Here is a 19667-nt window from a genome sequence, read left to right as displayed (position 1 = left end):
GTATTGATTCCCAACATCATTTTTTTCTTCTTCAATTTACATGTAATTTTAAAGATTTTAGAATATTCTGAAAGGAATATCTGTGATGATCATTTATTATTTCTGATGTTATTCTTCCCAGCTAGTCACCCACTCTGGATATCATTATTCTAAGAAATTCCACATTTTTCTATAAACATCCTTTGCTTCCTTTCTCTTGCTCCCTTCCTGAATGTATTTTCTTTCCTATCCAGTCTCTACTCCTGGAACACTACATAGTTGATTCTTGCTAGGACCAGGAAATTAAATTTTATCCTCAGTGCCCTCCTTTATATCAGTACTTCTATAACTTTATGCTTAGGAATTCCATGTTATAAAACTGCATAGGTGGAGGGGCGCCTGGGTGGCTCAGTTGGTTAAGTGTCCGGCTCTTGATTTCAACTGAGGTCATGATCTCACAGTTTGTGAGATCAAGCCCTGTGTTGGGCTCCACGCTGTCAGCATGGGATTCTCTCTCTGCCCCTTTCCCACTCATTCATTCCCCCCTCTTTCTCAAAATTAATTTTTAAAAAACTCCATAGGTGGAACTTACATAAGAGAGTTCATTCACAAAAACAACAAAAGTAGGTTTCATATGTTTAACAGGATCTGTGTTGTGCATAACATACATAAACTATGAAACTGAAAAATCTAAAAGATATCAGGAAGGAAAATAAATGCCCAGTTCCTTTTACAGAAGGCCAACTGTTGTTAAGAATCCCAGTATTCATCTAGCCATCCATCCAGTTAGCTCCATATCCTCAAGATTCCAATTGAATTTTCTTTTAAATATTTAAAATTTCATTTGAGGGGCGCCTGGGTGGCTCAGTTGGTTAAGCGTCTGACTTTGGCTTATGATCTCACGGTCATGATCTCACGGTCCGTGGGTTCGAGCCCTGCATCGGGCTCTGTGCTGACAGCTCAGAGCCTGGAGCCTGCTTCGGATTCTGTGTCTCCCTCTCTCTCTGACCCTCCCCCGTTCATGCTTTGTCTCTCTCTCTCTCAAAAATAAATAAACATTTAAAAAAAATTTTTTTAATTTCATTTGACACAAAGCATACACCTCAAAAAATATTTGAAAAAAGAAGAATAGGAAAGGAATAAGCTCTCTCAGGTTTAAAGCTTATTTAAAACAGTAATAATTCACTATGTTATTGGGGGGAATAATATAGGCATACAAATCAGAATAAAACATCACAAAAGTATTATATATTTAAAAAAGGGAAAAAAATAAAAAATTAAAAAAGGAAAGTGGCATATTTTACGCCCTCAGTAAACACTGATTGAATGTGAATTGGAATGAAAAAAGTATTACATATTAAATTTTAATGTATTTATAAAAATATTGAGTACTTGCTGTGCTGTATGACAAACCAGGTATACAGAACATTGAGAAATAATGATTTCATAAGTTTTGTTCGAAATATTCCTGAGCAACCTGGAAAAAAATTAGTCTTCTCTTAAACTCTATGTCATAAAAAATATAGCAATCTAACTGAACAATCTAAGTGGATTTTACAAATTAACACATCTAAGAAACTTGTGAAGAGATATTGAGCAAATTACAAATCTCAAATAAATTGACACTTCAAAAATTTTAGCTTTTCATAAAATGAAAAGTAGTATAAATAGGAAATCATGAAATTATTCACTTCAAATATTACAAAATAATAATATGAAGAATCAATAAAGGACCCCTACAGCCAAATCTAGGACAATTTGAACATTGCAAAAATCCATGATAGTGATAGTATAAAATCCATGAATTGATCCATATATTAAGTAATATGGAGAAAGGGAAGGCTCTTCCTTATAGTAGAATCCCAACTAATAAATGTAAAAGGAACAATTAATAGGAGTTCCTAAAAGGTAACATTACAACCTCTACCTAAAGGATTTCAGGATAAGTTTTATGCAGGGGGATAAAATAATCTTTGGAAAAATGTTCATTTTGCTAATAAAGAAATACATGTAAAAAATTGGATATTGGGGTCCCCGGGTGGCTCAGTCGGTTAAGTGTCTTCAGGTCGTGATCTCATGGTGTGTAGGTTTGGGCTCCCCAGTCGGTCTCAGTGCTGACAGCTCAGAGCCTGGAGCCTGCTTTGGATTCTGTGCCTTCCTCTCTCTCTGCCCCTCTCCCATTCACCCTCTGTTTCTCTCTGTCTCTCAAAAATGAATAAATGTTAAAAAAAAAATTTTAATGAGTTATTTCATATGATGGCAACATAAATTGGAAAGTGGTTTTGCAGTAAATACAAAGAGCCATTATTGCTGCTAAATTAACCTCAGGAAATAATCTCAAAGAAAGAATTCATGTACTTGACAGTTCTTACAGCAACATTAATTTATAATGTTTATAATTTAGAAATCACACAAACATTGAAAAATGGAGGAATATTTTAATATAGCATATAATTTAATAGAATATTATTTAAAGGAAATATTTCAAATATAATCCCCAAAATGAACTTAATGAAAATATGAAAGTAAACAATTGTAACAAATTTGGCTACCACAAGTATGTAAAATTATATGCATATGAGCTATAGAAGAAACCATAGAAAAGTGAAAATATCTGACATATTGGAATTGTAAACTGTCAGATAATTTTTAATGTATTCTTAAACTCAATTTTTATTTTTATCAAAGTAATTTATGTATAGAATCTTATAAAATAGCAGAGCTTTACCAACCCCTCCCATCCAATTGTTGACCCTCAGAGACAGTGACTTTCGTCTATCTACTCAACTGCTTCTTCTGCCATTTACCTCCACATTCAGTATTCTTTATTGCAATTCTTTGATTGTTTTCATTTGGTGATATTATAATTTATTGACTTTGTAACATGGAAGATTAGGATTTAGTTCTCTCATACTATCACCCACACACAATTCCCCATTTCATGTCTTCCCAGTAATGTTTTCATTATTGCAGGTTTATAAAAACTTCTTGGAGTACCTGCATGGTTCAGTCAATTAAGTATATGACTCTTGGTTTCTGCTTTGGTCTTGATCTCATGGTTTGTGAGTTTGAACACCACGTCAGGCTTTGCATTGACTGCGTGGAGCCTGCTTGGGATCTTCCCTCTCCCTCTCTTTCTGTCCCTCCACCCCCCCTCAAAAATAAACAACTAAATTTACATAAATACATACATACATACGTACATACATACATACATACATACATATGTATGTACGTACATACTGTTCCTCACTGAGCCAAATAGTATAGTGGAGTCACTTTTCCTTCACATCTTTGCTGTATTAGATCTCATTTTCTAAATTCTGTTTCTACCTTTTTCTCAGTTTACTTTCCAGTCTGGGTGCAACATATCTTCTAGTAGCTACCTCAGAAAGGGTGAATGGATTCTAATTTTTCTGTGACCTTGAATGTCTTAAAATGTCTTTATTCTGCCCCTCGCTTAATTTATAATTTGGCTGAGTGTAAAATTCTAGGTGAGAAGTAATTTTCCCTCCGATATTTGAAGGCATTGTTTCCATTGTCTTCCAGTTCCCTGTGTTGCAGTTATGAAGTTTATTGCTTATTGCAATTCTGACTTCAGTCCTTTGTGCATAAGCAGCTTTTCCTCTTTGGAAGTCTTTAGAATCACTCTATACTTTATCCCTGGTGTTCTGGAACTTGTACAGTGGTATTTCTTTAGTGTGGACTTTTAAAATTCATCATACCAGGTATGGGGTGGCCTCTTCCATTCTAGAAACTCATTTCTTCAGTTTTGGCAGAGTGTTTTGTCATTACTTCCCCATTTTGTAACAGCTTCTCTTCAAATATGTTGGACCTCCTGGATCATTTCTTAATTTTGTTTTTCCCTCCTGTTTTCCAGTTTTGTCCTTTTCCCCCTATATCCTAGGAAATATTATCAACTGTCTTTCAACCTTTCTATTGACCTTTTTGTTTCTACCATCATTTTTGTTTGTTTGTTTGTTTGTTTATTTTGAGAGAGAGAGAGAGGGAATGGGGGAGAGGGAGAGAGAGAATTCCAAGCAGGCTACACACTGTCAGTGCAGAGCCTGATGTGGGGCTCGATTCCACGAACCATGAGATCATGGCCTGAGCTGAAATAAAGAGTTGGATGCTTAACCAACCGAGCAACCCAAGTGCCCCTCGACCACCGTTTTTAATTTCCTAGATTTTCCGTGTTCTCTATTCCATTTTTTAAAACTTTTTCTCACAGAAAGTATCAGGGCACTTGGGTGGCTCAGTCGGTTAAGCATCTGACTTCGGCTCAGGTCATGATCTCACGGTTTGTGATTTCAAGCCCCAGGTCGGCCTCTGTGCTTACAGCTCAGAGCCTGGAGCCTGCTTCAGATTCTGTGTCTCCCTCTCTCTCTGCTCCTCCCCCACTCGCTCACTGTCTCTGTCTCTCTCTCTCAAAAATAAATAAACATTAAAAATTTTTTTAAAAAGAAAGAAAGTGTCAAACATTTAGAGAAAGAAACTAAAGAATTGGGCACCTTGGGTGGCTCCGTTGGTTAAGCATCCGAGTTCAACTCAGGTCATGATCTCACGGTTCATGAGTTCGAGCCCCGTGTTGGTCTGTCAGCACACAGCCTGCCTCAGATCCTCTCTCCCATTCTCTCTGCCTTTCTCCCGCTCATTCTCTCTCTCTTTCTGTCTCTCACTCTCTCTCTCTCAAAAATAAACATTAAAAAAATTTAAAAGAAGAAAGAAACCAAAGAATATAGAGAACACCCATATACCCTCCTTGCTGCTTCAGCATTTCCCAGTTCACAATTTTTTTTTTTTTTTTTGCATCTGTGTTCTTCCCCTCCCCCTCTTTTGATACTTTGGAGCACATCCCAGACATTGTACAATTTTTTCCATAAATATTTTAGTATGTATCTCTAAAAGATAAAAACTCTTAAAAGAAATGATACAACTCTAACATTATACCTAAAAATCTAATATACAGATATCCAGTCGGTATTCACATTTCCAATTATGACTATTGTTATGATTCATTTTTCTTTTTGCAGTATGTTTGAATCGGGATCTATATAAGATCTATATTTTGTAGTTGGTCGATAATCTCTTTTAAGTCTTTTAATCTGTGAGTTCTTCTACACTTTTTTTCTTTGTAGTTTATTGAAGATAATGGTTCCTTTCCCCCTATCCCTTTTAAAGCTTCTTTTTCATGGGTGCCATATGATTTTTGCTCTCTTGGTGGATATAAATGACAAGGGTGATTTTTAAGTTTTCTTGTGTTCTTTACATTGTCTCTGTTTCACCATATTCCTTTTTCTTTCTATTTATTTTGAGAGCTGTTTTTCATCTTTAGAGCCTTTCTTCAAATGCCTACGGGTCCTTTGCTAACTTTTTCTCATTTAAGAGTGAAGTACCAAATAACCAATTGGAAAGGGTTCTCTGGCAAGAATTTGCTTTTTTCTCCTTGGCTTCATTCCCTTAGTCTTAGCTTTTAGCTTTCTCTTACCTACTTCTGCTCTTGCTTCCTCTCCTGTTCTTTGTCCTTACGAGTTTATGCATAATTGTTCCATTAACGTAATTTCACTGGGGGTTTGTAAGAAAGTAGAAAATAAAACATCTATATTTAAGCAGAAGTCTCTTTGTTTCCATTTCAGAGTTCCTATTAATTCAATAAGTGGGGTCAAATAGAAGTCAGTAGTGTGAGGTTGAGTTTGTGGGGACTTTTGTCCTTACAGTAGTCTGTGGGCCTAAAAGTTTTGTAAACCATTGCTTCAACAGTTTCTTAATATATAATCCTGGAAACATAAACACCATTTCTTCTTGTTCACTCTCATGTTCAAGTCAAGGAGGATTTAAAACCTAATAACTACTATATGAGAAAAATTATTTCAGAGGAACGTAGTTGCTTTGCCAGCATGAGTCATTATTAACAAATTCTACTTCAGGGTTTAGAGTTTACCAATATAAAACATGCCTTTTTCTAAAGCAGTATATCCTCATCAGAACTCCTGATTGTAGGATGATTTGTATTTGTCAATAGGTCTTTACATAAGTAAAAGAAACCAGATTAGAATTATTAAACAGTCCTACCTCAGACAAAATGAAGGAATCCTTTAGTGACAATATCTCACTGCTCATTTTCAACTAAACAAGGTCTCATCAGTGTTACATGTAAGGAAACCACCTCACAAGATAATCATAATTGAAAATCATCTTGTTCTAGCATTTCATTTTATTTTATAAGTTTATTTATTTTGAGAGAAAGAGAGAACAGGGGAGGAGCAGAGAGGGGGGGGAGAGAGAGAGTCCCAAGCAGGCTCCACACTGACAGTGCAGACCCCAACACAGGGCTCAAACTCATGAACTGTGAGATCATGACCTGAGCTGAAACCAAGAGTTGGATGCTTACCCAACTGAGCCACCCAGGGGTCCCTCTAGCCTCTCATTTTATAGAGAAGGAAGCAGGAAGTCCCCAAGGAGTGTGAGGATTTGACTAAGGTAATTCAGTTGTTAGCAGAGCCACTAAAAACTGTAGCTCTTGACTCCCAAATGATTGTTCTTTTCATTGTGGTAGAATAATAGAAGAGAGATATACAGTAAGTATGTTGGTGGATGTTTTTGCTGCTTACTGAACAGAGAGGTGAGTTTTAAATGATAAGATTTGTAATGTTTGTATAATTATTGAAAGAGGTAGGAATTTGGAATCTACCTTTTAAGGTAATAGGAACTGAATCCAAGATCATATGGGTAGCAATAGAAAAAACACAGATGTGGGCTAGACTGGAGCAGAATTATCAGCAGTCCTAGGTGATGAACCTCATTCACATAAATATTAGAAGACACCAGAGTTGTTGTGATAGGACAGATAATGAAATCAGAGATTGATACTGAATTTGATACACCAGCTGGACAAGTCATTTAAAAGACAAAGCTTTATAGGTATCAAGAGTAATTGGTTTCTATACTTGGTTTGCCCATTTCCAGTCACTGGCACCAAAATCTCCCAGTTGGAAGTGGAAAATTGGTAGAATGGGAAACATAGGATTTTGTGTTAGCTTCTTTGTTTATTTTTTCCAGAGGTCTTATTTCTGTGTTTTAAATATCTGCAGTCACTTTAAATTGAAAAAAAAAAAAAAACCCGTCAACTCATCTTTCTGTCCCTTCTTTCCCCCCACAAAAGATTCTCTTTCCCATTCTTTCTGCTTAATATCTGACACAACCATTCAGTCATTCTGGCCTGAAAAATAAAAGTTATTTATGATTTATCCTTATTATGCAACAGAAAAAAATTAAAATTTTAATGAATGATTATTTTCACCTCTCAAATCCCTTGAGCTGCCAACACAGAATACTTACCAGAATGTATTCAAATTTTTTTTTTTTGCTCATCTGTCATTCCCACCAGATTATGAGCTTCTTGAAGATGATTTTGTTTGTATTTGTATCTCCCAGTGCCTGACACACAAAATTTACTCAGGAAATGTTTGGTTGGTAAAAGAGAGCTTTGCCTACAGGATCAAACGTAAATTTATCATGCCATTCCAAATTATCGAGAATCTGGGTCTTCCCAATTTCACCTCCCCAATTTCCATACTGATTTGGTTGCTTTCTTTTCTTCACTCATGCCTCCATGTTCTCACTTGCACTGGTACTCCATACCTGGACTTTTCTTCTTTAGGCCTGATCCTTCCCACCCATCTACGTTCCACTCTAAAAGTTCCTAAATCCACCTCTTCCCTCTAGCTTTCCCGTGCAAGTAAAACTCATCTCTCCCTTCTCTGAATTCCTGTACTCCTTATTCCCGGTAATAACTCATTTTATCCCTTTACCGTATTCATGGTGCGATAGCTACCATTTAATTGAGTATCTCCTATGTACCAGGCTCTGGGATGTACAAACCTTATCTCAAATGGTCACACAGCCCCCAAAGGTACAGTGGTGTTATCCCTGTTTTATCTATGAGAGATAACTGAGACTCAGAGTTTAAGTAGGTAACTTGCTCTGTATTACACAGATCTAAATCGAGATATTTTTTGTAACTCCAGAAAGCCTTCGCCCTTTCAGCTGCACTACATTATTTCTTCTCCCTCTCCTTCTCTTCCTTAACTCAAAATAGACCTTTTTCGGTATATTCATTCATCCTTCACCATGTCTGCCACATTTTATAGATGCTTAATGAATGCTTGTTTGGTTGATAAGGTTGGTAGGGGTAGTGAAACCTATTCCGTTTTTGTGTGTATGTTTTAATATTTCATTGGGATGCCTTGTTTTTCAAAAGTTACTCCTTTTTGGCCATTTTCATAACTTAGATTAAAATGTTTGTAAATTTGATCTTAAAGCCAACGTCTGATTCAACATCTGATATGTTATCTGTATTTTTTTTTAAGTTAAAGCACAGATTTTTAAATACAAACAATTTCTTCTGGTTGTGTAATTTAGTAAACAATATATTAATTTTAAAACTTCAAGAGTCATGTTTTATTTGTATGTATAAATAGCTTTATTGGCATATATAAAAATGTAGATTCACATTTTAGCAAAATTTTATTTAAAATAGTCCCCAAAGAGATTTTGTCTTAAGGATTGTCTCTGAAAGCTATTGTAGTATAGCCATATGTGCAATATTTTGTAGTTCGAGACCGTGTTCGGACAAAAATGGAGCGTGATATCTTGGTAGAAGTTAATCATCCTTTTATTGTCAAGTTGCATTATGGTAAGTTGTGAACCACCTGCAGCCTCATTCCTCCACCTAATGCCTCACTCCCTGAGTGCATTCAGATGTATTAATGTATATATTTGCTTGTGTAGATTTATATGTGTTTAATAGATAAATAAAGTCATGGAAATTAAGCTATTACTTCTTAAACTTTAGAGGCTTTTATTGCATTTATACTTATGTTTCTGAGTGGTAGCCATAGGAATAGGTAATAATAATCATTGTTTTTTATTATAATAATTAATAACAGTGTATCAGCATTTTGTAGTCCATATGTGTTAGCCCAACCCAACTTCTCTTAAAAGGAAGAAAAAAATCCCTAATGTCACATCCTGAAGCTTTTATCACCTTTCTTTTCCCCAAAGGTATATGTGCTTTTTCTCAGTGGGTAAAGTTGTGATGATTCTTATTATGTGTGATTAAAGCTAACCAACCCACATTTTTTCTGCACTTAAGTGACATGTTTTTGTTGTTGTTGTTGTTGTTTCATGGTAAAGTGACCATGTTGGGAATTTTTCTTATTAATCACATGTTTTAAAACTATTATATTCCTGAGAGACTATTGCCTGAAGAAAATGTAACAAATGTTCTAGTGGTTCCATAATAAGAAACACTACATTTAACATTTCCACATGGAAACTAAAAATCATTGGTTATCTTCTAAATAAAAATCTCTTTAGATCTGTGATATAATCATTAATTTGCTTAAAAATGATATTCATTTGTGAATGAGTTGACCTAATATAAGCCAAAAAAAAACCTGGTAGATTAAACAAATTTTCATTTCTTCATTCAGCTTTTCAAACTGAAGGGAAGTTGTATCTTATTTTGGATTTTCTCAGGGGAGGAGATTTGTTTACACGCTTATCCAAAGAGGTATATAATTAATCTCTGTTTTTAATCTATCTATATGTATACTGTTTTAACTAAAGCTTTGTTATATTTCAATATTGTGTTTATTGTATTTTCTCTAGTGGCACAAGATTCTTATATTAAGGAATTAGAGCCAAAAAGAGTTCTTTTCCTCCTTTTTGAAGTTGTTCTGAAAGTAGGACTTTAATAAATTCTTTGTCTTTTGTCCTGCTTCTTTCAGTTATAGTTTTTCAGAAGCAATAATATATCAAGATATCCTTAAACGATTAGTAGTGGAAATTCAGCATACATTTTAAAGATCATTTTTCATTTCTAAGATGTTACTGTGGTGGGGCAGTAGTGTCACAATCTGAATATAGTTGTTACTTAACAAAATGTAAAATTATTTCTCCCACAGTGCACATTTAGCATTTAGAAAGTGATTAGTCAACTGATTCAATAATTTTTGCAAATTCCTTTCATAAGTAAATTGTGGATAAAACTACATGTGATTAGCATATTTATAATTTTTGAATATTTGAACTCTAGGATGGAATTTTAAATAAAAACTACAGACACAGAAAGAAAATAAAGACAGAAAAATTATTATTTTATTTTAGGTGATGTTCACAGAAGAAGATGTCAAATTCTACTTGGCCGAACTTGCACTTGCTTTAGACCATCTACATAGCCTGGGAATAATCTATAGAGACTTAAAACCAGAAAAGTAAGGAATTATGCTACTAAGTCAAATACAATGTAATGTGATTATTTAGGAGGTAATAAAAAATAAAATTACTTCATAGAACTACCACAAGAATTGTGCTAGAACGCCTGTGCTTCACATTTCTGCTAACACTATATATTCTCATACTTTTAAAAATCTGTCAATCATAATCTCTGTTATTGTTATCTTGCTTTCATTTGCATTTTTTATTTCTAATGAAGTTGAAATCCATGTTCATATGTTTGTTGGCAATTTGTATTTTTTTATGTTTGTTTGTTTGTTTGTTTATTGAGAGAGAGCAAGAGACAGCAAGCCAGGTAGAGGCAGAGAGAGAGGGAGAGAGAAGTCCCAAGCAGGCTCCATGCTGTCAGCACAGAGCCCAACATGGGGCCAGAACTCACAAACTGTGAGATCATGACCTGAGCCAAAACCAAGAGTCGGATGCTTAACCGCCTAAACCACCCAGGTGTCCCTGGCAGTTTGTATTTTTGTGTGACTATTCTGTTCATGGCCTTTGTTCATTTATTTTTTGGAGTATTGTTTTTTTCCTTTTGATTTGTAAGAGAGCTTTACAAATTAAGAATTTAACCATTTGACATATATTGCAAATAGATTTTTCTAGTTTGTTTTTTAATTTTAACTTTGTATTTTTACCTACACAAGTATTTTTTTTCCTCAGATCAATCTTTTGTGATCTCTTCCATGACTTTTATTCTTATAAAGCTTTTTCCAATCCCATAATCTGATACTTTTCTTCTAATTTTATGGTTTCTTTTTTTACTTTTAACTACATCTGGAAATTTTTTGGTATGAAGGATGGCATAGAGCTAATGCTTTCCTCCAAATACCATTTATTCCTTTTCCACATAATTTCAAATTTTAAGTGTGAGTTGAGCAAATTTCCCATTGTTTTTGTAGTAGCAGCTATCAAGAAGCTGATATTAAATTTCACACGCTTCTGTGTTTTAATTAGCTGGTGTTTACTATCTACTGCTTTGAGCAAGAAAGTTTTTTTTTTCCTTTTTAAAGATATAAATAAGAGTCTTTATTTTTTAGGACATTTAATTCACTTACCATACAAAACATCCATTTAAAATGTATGGTTCAGTGGTTTTTAGTATATTCAGAATTGTACAACCATCATCTTTATCAAGAATTTAGATACTACTTACATTAAAACATTACATACAATGTTTAAATTATATATTTAAACAGGAAACAGAGGAAATGCTCCTTTGGAATCCTATTACATGATCATTTAGAAACTGTTACACTTTCACATTTTACCTTTGTTTTTCATATATTTTGGTTTTGGATAAGTTTCATATTGGTTCCATTGTTACTCCCCAGATAATTACTGAGCTTTTCACATTATTTTACGCATTTCTAACTATCATGACATAAAATATAATTTCTGGTGAGAATAAATATTCAGGCATATAGTCCTTAGAAGAAAAAAAATTACTATAAACATGATTAAACATTTGTAATAAAAATATGTGTTAGTGTTTTATATCCTTTTTCAATTTTTTTTTGATATTTAGTTATTTTTGAGACAGAGACTGCGTGAGAGTAGGGGAGGGGCAGAGAGAGAGAGAGGGAGACACAGAATTCGAAGCAGGCTCCAGGCTCTGAGCTATCAGTACAGAGCCTGACGCCGGGCTTGAACCCACAAACTGTGAGATCATGACTTGAGCTGAAGTCAGATGCTTAACTAACTGAGCCACCCAGGTGCCCCTTGTTTTATGTCCTTTAATTGAATGTATTTACTGTAGACCATTGGAGTAGCATTGGTAATAAAATTATGTATAGAACATCAGCCCTTCTTAAAGGTTGAATAAGAGCAAATGTATGTAAGAAGTGAGATCTTTCATATAAATGTCTAGATGACGCTTTTAATTGAAATAACATTTAGTTGTTAAATAATCCAAATATATACCATCATATAGAACTTGGAAGACATTTCAGTTTTTAGACTGTTTTATGCACTGTAAAGGATTTTCCAGATTCTATTTAAACCAGAACTCTATTATAATAAATATGGCTAAAAATGATTATTAGTAGTTGAAAGGGAACTTTCCCTATTAATATAACTATATTTTTCTTTCAAAGATAAAGGGTGGGCATGGTTATCTTAAGAGAATGAATTTGCTATAGAAGGCATAAGTAATGTTCTTTTAGCCATGTTTTCTTTTTTTCTCAAAATTACTAAGAATGATTTGAAGTTTGTTTTGTTTTTAGAACTGTCTTTTATGTATTTATTGGACAGAAGGAAGGAGGTTTCCACCATACCTAATAATTCCCTTTATATTCCTTAAATGGTTGGTCTGCTTTGTAATCAAGAATAATCAAGATTTTTATTTTTTTCATATTAAATCCCTTATGAAAGAGACATGAAAAATATGTCCCTAATGAATTATCCTCAGTTGTAAAGTTTATTATAATCATAGTTGAATTAATGACATAGGGTTAGTAGTTTTTTTGACACAGTAAAATTATATTACAGCAAAATTTGGCTTTCACATATTTTTAGTTAGAATTAAAAGTAAGGAAATGCCTATGTTATGGAATAGCTTTGAATATAAGTGAAACAGTTTATTACTTGGCCTTTCAAGTCAGTATGCTAAAATACCTATCCAGAAATAGAATTATTGGCTTACAGCTTAGTACTTACCCCTTCTTATAGCTCCTTAATTAATGATGTTACTCTCCACTGAAGTATCTGTTAAAGCCAGAAACCTGAGTGTCTTCTCTATATGTCCTTTATCATGGTCCATATCTAAGAGATCACCAGATACCCTTTATTTTCCCCTCCAAATTGTTTTATAAAAATGAAGATCTGATTATCCTTACCCTCCACGCATATAAACCTTTTATGTTAGTGCACTTGAGAAGAAGCCCAAACTATTTGGCATGCCTTATTGACCCATTGTAGACTGGCCCCATGCATTCAACGTACATTTCTTATTTGTCTCTGCTCTACCAGGCACTGCGCTACAAGATGAATAAGGTAAAACCCTCTAGGAGCTCACAGTTTACTGAGAAAGAGAGAAAACACTGGAGAGTGTATACAGTGAAGGGATAGGTCAGTGAAAAACCAGGAGTGTAAGGAAGGTGTATTAAGACGATTGGATGGGGACACCTGGGTGGCTCAGTCGTTAAGTGTCTGACTTCGGCTTAGGTCATGATATCACGGTCTGTGGTTTCAAGCTACACATTGGGCTCTGTGCTGCAGAGTTTTCTTAGGATTCTCTCTCTGACCCTCCCCCTACTCGTACTTTTTTTCTCTCTCTCAAAATAAATAAACTTTAAAAAATAAAATTTAATTTAAAAAAAGAACAGGATTGGATGGAAAAGCTAGGAAAGAATGATTGAGTCAGATGCCTAAAATATGACCAAGAAAATTACACCTTTAATGCAGTTGACTCAAATATGTGGATTATCTGTCTATTGTGCAAGCATTAGGCTACTTCTGAAGAATGGCATTAGAAAGAGCAACTAGAGGGGCACCTGGGTGGCTCAGTCAGTTAAGTATCCAACTTCTGCTCAGGTTGGATCCCACAGTTGTGAGTTCGAGCCCCATGTCAGGCTCTGTGGTAACAGCTCAGAGCCTGGAGTCTGCTTCAGATTCTGTGTCTCCCTCTCTCTCTGCCCCTCCCCTGCTTGCATTCAGTCTCTCTCTCTCTCTCTCCCTCTCTCTCAAAAATAAACATTTAAAAAAAAAAGGAAAGCAACTAGAAATTGGAAAGAATATATATAGGTTTTGATTCTTTTTCTAATAGCTTTTAGGTGTACTTAATACACATATGTAAGACTTTGCCTTTGGGATTTGTTACATATGTGCATCTAAAAACTATGTCTCCTGTTTTATCTTTGCTTTATTCACAGTCTAAATATTTTAGAATAATGTAGTAATCTAGTGCTTAACACAGTAATTTCCATCCTAGCTTCCATAAATCTCTATCTAGTGGTTTGAAAAGATTTTCTGACTTTGTTTCAGCATACTTCTTGATGAAGAAGGTCACATCAAGTTAACAGGTAAAAATCCTAATTTTATTAAAATATTCTCCTCTACTGTATATAATTTCTTTTAAGTTGATCATGGTACAAATATTGAGTAGCACGTTGTTTGAAAAGTTGGATTAGAATTTTGTAATAGTTAAGGTAAATATTGGCACTCAGAGTTTAAACTTTAAGTGGGGAAGTTATTGTAGGATATTTATGAATTCAATATTTATTTTGGCAGATTTTGGCCTAAGTAAAGAGTCTATTGACCATGAAAAGAAGGCATACTCTTTTTGTGGAACTGTGGAATATATGGCTCCAGAAGTAGTTAATCGTCGAGGTCATACTCAGAGTGCAGACTGGTGGTCTTTTGGTGTGTTAATGGTAAGGTTTGGGGTGTTTTTGAGGTCAGTAATAAATATAGTAGAACTATAAATCATTTGTTTTATTACATAGCAATTTTACAAGATTTGGTTGTAATTACGATGATGCTTTTTTACTTTCTGGCCTTGAGATTTTATACTTATTGACTAATACCTTTAATGATATTGCCTTTTGTAGTTTGAAATGCTCACTGGTACACTACCTTTCCAAGGAAAAGATCGAAAAGAAACAATGACTATGATTCTTAAGTAAGTACTCTTTAGTGGATATGTTTTGGTGAGATTTAAAAATAAATGCTTCAAACTAAAAAATGAAATTTTAGAGTGTTGGCTATACTATAAGAAATACCTAAGAAATTCATCGATACAACGTTTGAAATATGAACAAGCCCCATAGATTTAGAGTACTCAACTTACCTTTTTATTTTTTTGCCACATACATGTTTGGAGCCTGTGGCCTTTATTCATGCCCCCCACCAAATATAGCCAGAGACAAGATCCCTGCCCCAAGCAAAAACTCCAGGGGCCCAGGTCTCTGGTTTACACCCTCCAAACGAGTACTCATATAATCCTCATGTTAACGCTAAAATATTGGAAGCTTTACCTTTGAGATTTTGAATATGACAAGGACATCCATTATTCCACTTCCGTTCACATTGTCCTGGAGGTACTAGCAACTACAGTAAGGCAAGTAAAAGAAGTAAGGTTTAAGATTTAAAAAGAAGAGATAAAATTGTCATTATTTAGGCAACATGATTGTGTCCATAGAAAATCCAAATCTTCATATACATTCTTGGAATTAATAAGAGTTTAGCAAAGTTGTTGGATAAAAGGTCAGTAAATAAGATCTATTTCAAGTCTGTATACTAGCAACAGAAAATAAATTTTTTTAAAAAGATAGTATTTACAATAGTATTTTAAAAATCTCAAATACCTAGATAAATGTAGCAAAAGTTATGCAAGAACTCCATGCAGAAAACTGGAAGATTGTATTTTAAAGAAAATTTTAAAGACCAAAATAACTTGGAAAGTTGTACTGTATTCACATTATGACAGACCTAGTGTTGTAAAGATGTGGGTTTGTATAGATCAGCATCATCCAATAGAAATGTAATGTGAGCTACATACATAATTGTAAATTTTTTAGTGGCAACATTGAAAGAGTAAAAAAAAAGTAAAATTAATTGTAATATATTCTATTTAACCAATATGTCCGAGATATTATCATTTCAACATGTAATTAACATTAAAAAAAATGATAGGGGGCACCAGGGTGACTCAGTCAGTTGAGCTTCTGCATTCAGCTCAGGTCATGATCCCGCGGTTTGTGGGTTTGAACCCTGTGTGGGGATCTATGCTGACAGCTCGGAGCCTTGAACCTGCTTCAGATTCTGTGTCTCCCTTCTCTCTGCCCCTCGCCTGCTCACCCTGTCTCTCTCTCTCTCTCTCTCTCTCAAAAATAAATAAACAAAAAAACTACAAAAACATGATTAATGCAATACGATACATTATTTTTTTTCATACTTATTTGAAATTCAGTGTACATTTTATTTTCTTCAGTGTGCATTTTACACTTAGAATTTGGGCTGACCATATTTCAAGTCCTTGGTGGCTGTTTGTTGCTGCTAGTGGCTACCATATTGAACAGCATAACTCTAGCCTCAGTGCAAATCAAATTTAAATTTTAAGAAGTTTTTGTGTGAAATTTGATAAACTGATTCTAATATGATAACACATAATACAAAGGACCAAGAAAAGCTGAAACACTCCTAAAGAGATCAAGATAAGAAGAATTGCTTTACCAAATATCCAATCTTACTATAAATGTAATTAGGACAATATGTCACTAAAGAAGTATAAAAAATAGACTTGCACAATAAAATGAGAGTCAGATGACAGACCTATACATATATAGACACGATTTATGACCATTGGAAATTATAGGAGAAGAACAGCCTTTTTATTTTTTTTAATGTTTTTATTTATTTTTGAGAGAGAGACAGAGCATGAGTGGTGGGGGGAGGGTGGCAGAGAGAGAGAGAGGGAGACACAGAATCTGAAGCAGGCTCCAGGCTCTGAGCTGTCAGCACAGAGCCCAATGTGGGGCTCAAACTCATGAACTGTGAGATCATGACCTGAGCTGAAGTCAGATGCTTAACTGACTGAGCCGCCCAGGTGCTCCAAGAACAGCCTTTTTAAATAAATTATGCGAGAAAAATTGTTATTCATATAGAAAAAGATAAAAACAAAATCCCTACCTCACACCACACACAAAAATCCTTTCCAAGAATATTACAAATATACATTTATTTTAGTATATGTGCTGCCAAAGTGAGCCACAAATATACATATATTTTATATATATGTGTAAAAAGACAAAAAGGATTCTAGAAGAGAGTATAGGAGGGTATCTTCATGATTTTTGGGTTGGAAAAATAGTCTTCGGACCCAAAAAACACTAGCCATAAAAGAAAAAATTGATAAATTATTATTACATTAAAACTGATAACTTCACATTGATTCCATTTGGAGAGTAGAAGACATGTGAGACACATAACCAACAGAGGGCTTGTATCCAGAATATATGAAGAACTCCAGTTAATCAATAAGAAAAAGATAGCCCAGTAGAAACATGGGTAGGAGACATAAGGACTTCAAGAGAGGATATTCACTGGCCAATAAACTTATAAAAAGTTGCTCACCATCATTAATCAGAAAATGCAGATCACAACCACAACGAGCTACACCTGCACACCCACCCGAATGACTAACAGTAAAAAGACTGACAATATAAAGTGCTGACAGGATGTGGAGTAGTGGCAACTTTGATCCATAGTTGGAAGGAATATAAATACTCCTATAACCACTTTGGAAAGCAGTTTTTGGCATTATTTTCTAAAGCCAAATGTATATATACACCCTCATCCAATAATCCCAATCCTCAGGGTGCACTCATTTTACATGCATCAAGGTACTTGCACATCAAGAAAGTAGTACAAAGATGTTCATAGCAGCATTATTTGTAATAGCTGAAAAGTGGGAACTGGCCATTAGCAGTAGAATGGATTGATAAATTATGACATATTCATACAATGGAATACAGCAGGGGTTGTTAAACTCTGTAAATGTTTTAGCTTTACAGGCCACACACAGTGTCATATATTCTCACTGTTTGTTGTTTGTTTCCAACACTTTAAAAATGTAAAGGGGTACCTGGGTGGCTCAGTTGATTAAGCATCCAATTTCGGCTCAGGTCATGATCTCAGTTCGTGAGTTCGAGCCCCACATCAGGCTCTGTGCTGATAGTTCAGAGCCTGGAGCCTGCTTCGGATTCTGTGTCTCCCTCTCTCTCTGCCCCTCCCCTGCTCGCACTGTGTCTGTCTCTCTCAAAAATAAATATACATTTTTTAAAAATGTAAAAACCATTCTTAGCTCAAAAGCCATACCAAAACAGGCTGAGGCCTTTGGTCCCAGGGTGCCAAAAATGAACAAATCATAGTTATATGCAACAATTTGGGTAAATTGTGCAAGAATTTTGAGCAAGGACAGTTCAGACACCAAAAAATAAATACTATATGATTCTGTATATAAAGTTTTAAAAGCAGACAAACTACAGTTTTTTAAGGTCCGTATTCAGATGGCAACAGGGAAGGCAAAATAAGAAAAGTGGTTACATTGGATGAGAAGTTCTGGCAATGTTCTATTTTTTGGCCAGTTGACTATTCACTTTGTGGTAGATCATTGAACTGTATACTTTGGTGTTGGGGTTGTGCAGGGTTGGTTTGTTTGTTTTACACTTTATGTTATTTTTCACAATAAAAAAGGTAAAAAAAATGTTTGCTATATAAATGAATGTTCACTAAACCTTCATCACTCCATCTATTTCGGCCCCTTCCTTTCAGCTGACCAACATACTCTAGTGTTGGGAAAAATCAACCCTTTTCTTGACCTGGCCTTCCTTTCATGTTTTTGCACCATCTTCCTGCATCCTTTCAACACAGAGCCTCTGTAAAGAGTAGTCTGTGCTTTCTGTTACCATTTTTTGGCTGCTTTTATTCCACACCCTGTTTGTCGTTCATTTCCACCATTCTATTGCAACTCCTCTTGTTATGGTCACCAGTGATCTGGTTGCTTAAATCAGTGGCAGATTGTTAGAAAGGCAACTCTCTGTACCATTTGTTCACACAATTCATTCAACAGATGATTGAGGTCTTGCTACATATACTTAGGATGCAGTGTTAACAAGACTGAGAAGATCTCTGGTCTCACAGAGTTTGCATTCTAGTTGGGGAGACAAGGAATTAATATTAATATATTTCAGAAAGTAATAGCAATAGGGATAATAAACCAGAATATTTCTTAAGTGTGAGGGAAGGGGCAGGGGCAGGAGCCAATTTAGGTGAGGCAGTTAAGAAAAGTCTCTCTGAATGTGGATCCTGAGAAACTTAACAGAAGACCATGGGGGAGGGGAAGAAAAAAAAAAGAGGTTAGAGAGGGAGGGAGCCAAACCATAAGAGACTCTTAAAAACAGAATAAACTGAGGATTGATGGGGGGTTGGAGGGAGGGGAAAGTGGGTGATGAGCATTCAGGAGGGCACCTGCTGGGATGAGCACTGGGTGTTGTATGGAAACCAATTGGACAATAAATTTCATATTTTAATTTTTTTTTTCAACGTTTATTTATTTTTGGGACAGAGAGAGACAGAGCATGAACGGGCGAGGGGCAGAGAGAGAGGGAGACACAGAATCGGAAACAGGCTCCAGGCTCTGAGCTATCAGCTCAGAGCCCGACGCGGGGCTCGAACTCACGGACCGCGAGATCGTGACCTGGCTGAAGTCGGACGCTTAACCGACTGCGCCACCCAGGCGCCCCTAAATTTCATATTTTAAAAAAAAGTCTCTCTGAGGAGAATTTGACACTGTTGGCACCTTCCTCCCCATTTAGGTTTTCCTCTTCTCACCTGCTTCTCCTACTTCCTTAACAGTTCCTCTTTTGATCTCTTGCTTGACCATTCCTCTCTGC

At 35.2% G+C, this 19667-nt stretch overlaps 1 protein-coding gene across 4 annotated transcripts in view; it reads left to right on the top strand.

The window, feature by feature from the left end:
- The window catches only part of RPS6KA3 (ribosomal protein S6 kinase A3), a 126772-nt gene that overhangs the window by 73064 nt on the left and 34041 nt on the right, over window positions 1-19667 (top strand). For 3 of the 4 annotated variants that reach the window (XM_047075987.1, XM_047075989.1, XM_047075990.1), the window contains 6 exons: window positions 8594-8674; window positions 9474-9553; window positions 10150-10256; window positions 14257-14294; window positions 14503-14645; window positions 14823-14893. In XM_047075987.1, the coding sequence (XP_046931943.1) occupies window positions 8594-8674; window positions 9474-9553; window positions 10150-10256; window positions 14257-14294; window positions 14503-14645; window positions 14823-14893 (520 nt within the window). The remainder of the gene's footprint in view (window positions 1-8593; window positions 8675-9473; window positions 9554-10149; window positions 10257-14256; window positions 14295-14502; window positions 14646-14822; window positions 14894-19667) is intronic. The other variant, XM_047075988.1, reaches the window with a different exon arrangement.

This window comes from Lynx rufus, unplaced genomic scaffold (assembly GCF_022079265.1).
Source record: "Lynx rufus isolate CCGP_SWC_20201006 ecotype Redwood Valley unplaced genomic scaffold, mLynRuf1.p SCAF_14, whole genome shotgun sequence".
Lineage (NCBI taxonomy): Eukaryota > Metazoa > Chordata > Mammalia > Carnivora > Felidae > Lynx > Lynx rufus.
Note: the sequence above shows the minus strand (reverse complement) of the source record. Positions and strands in the feature narration are given on the sequence as shown.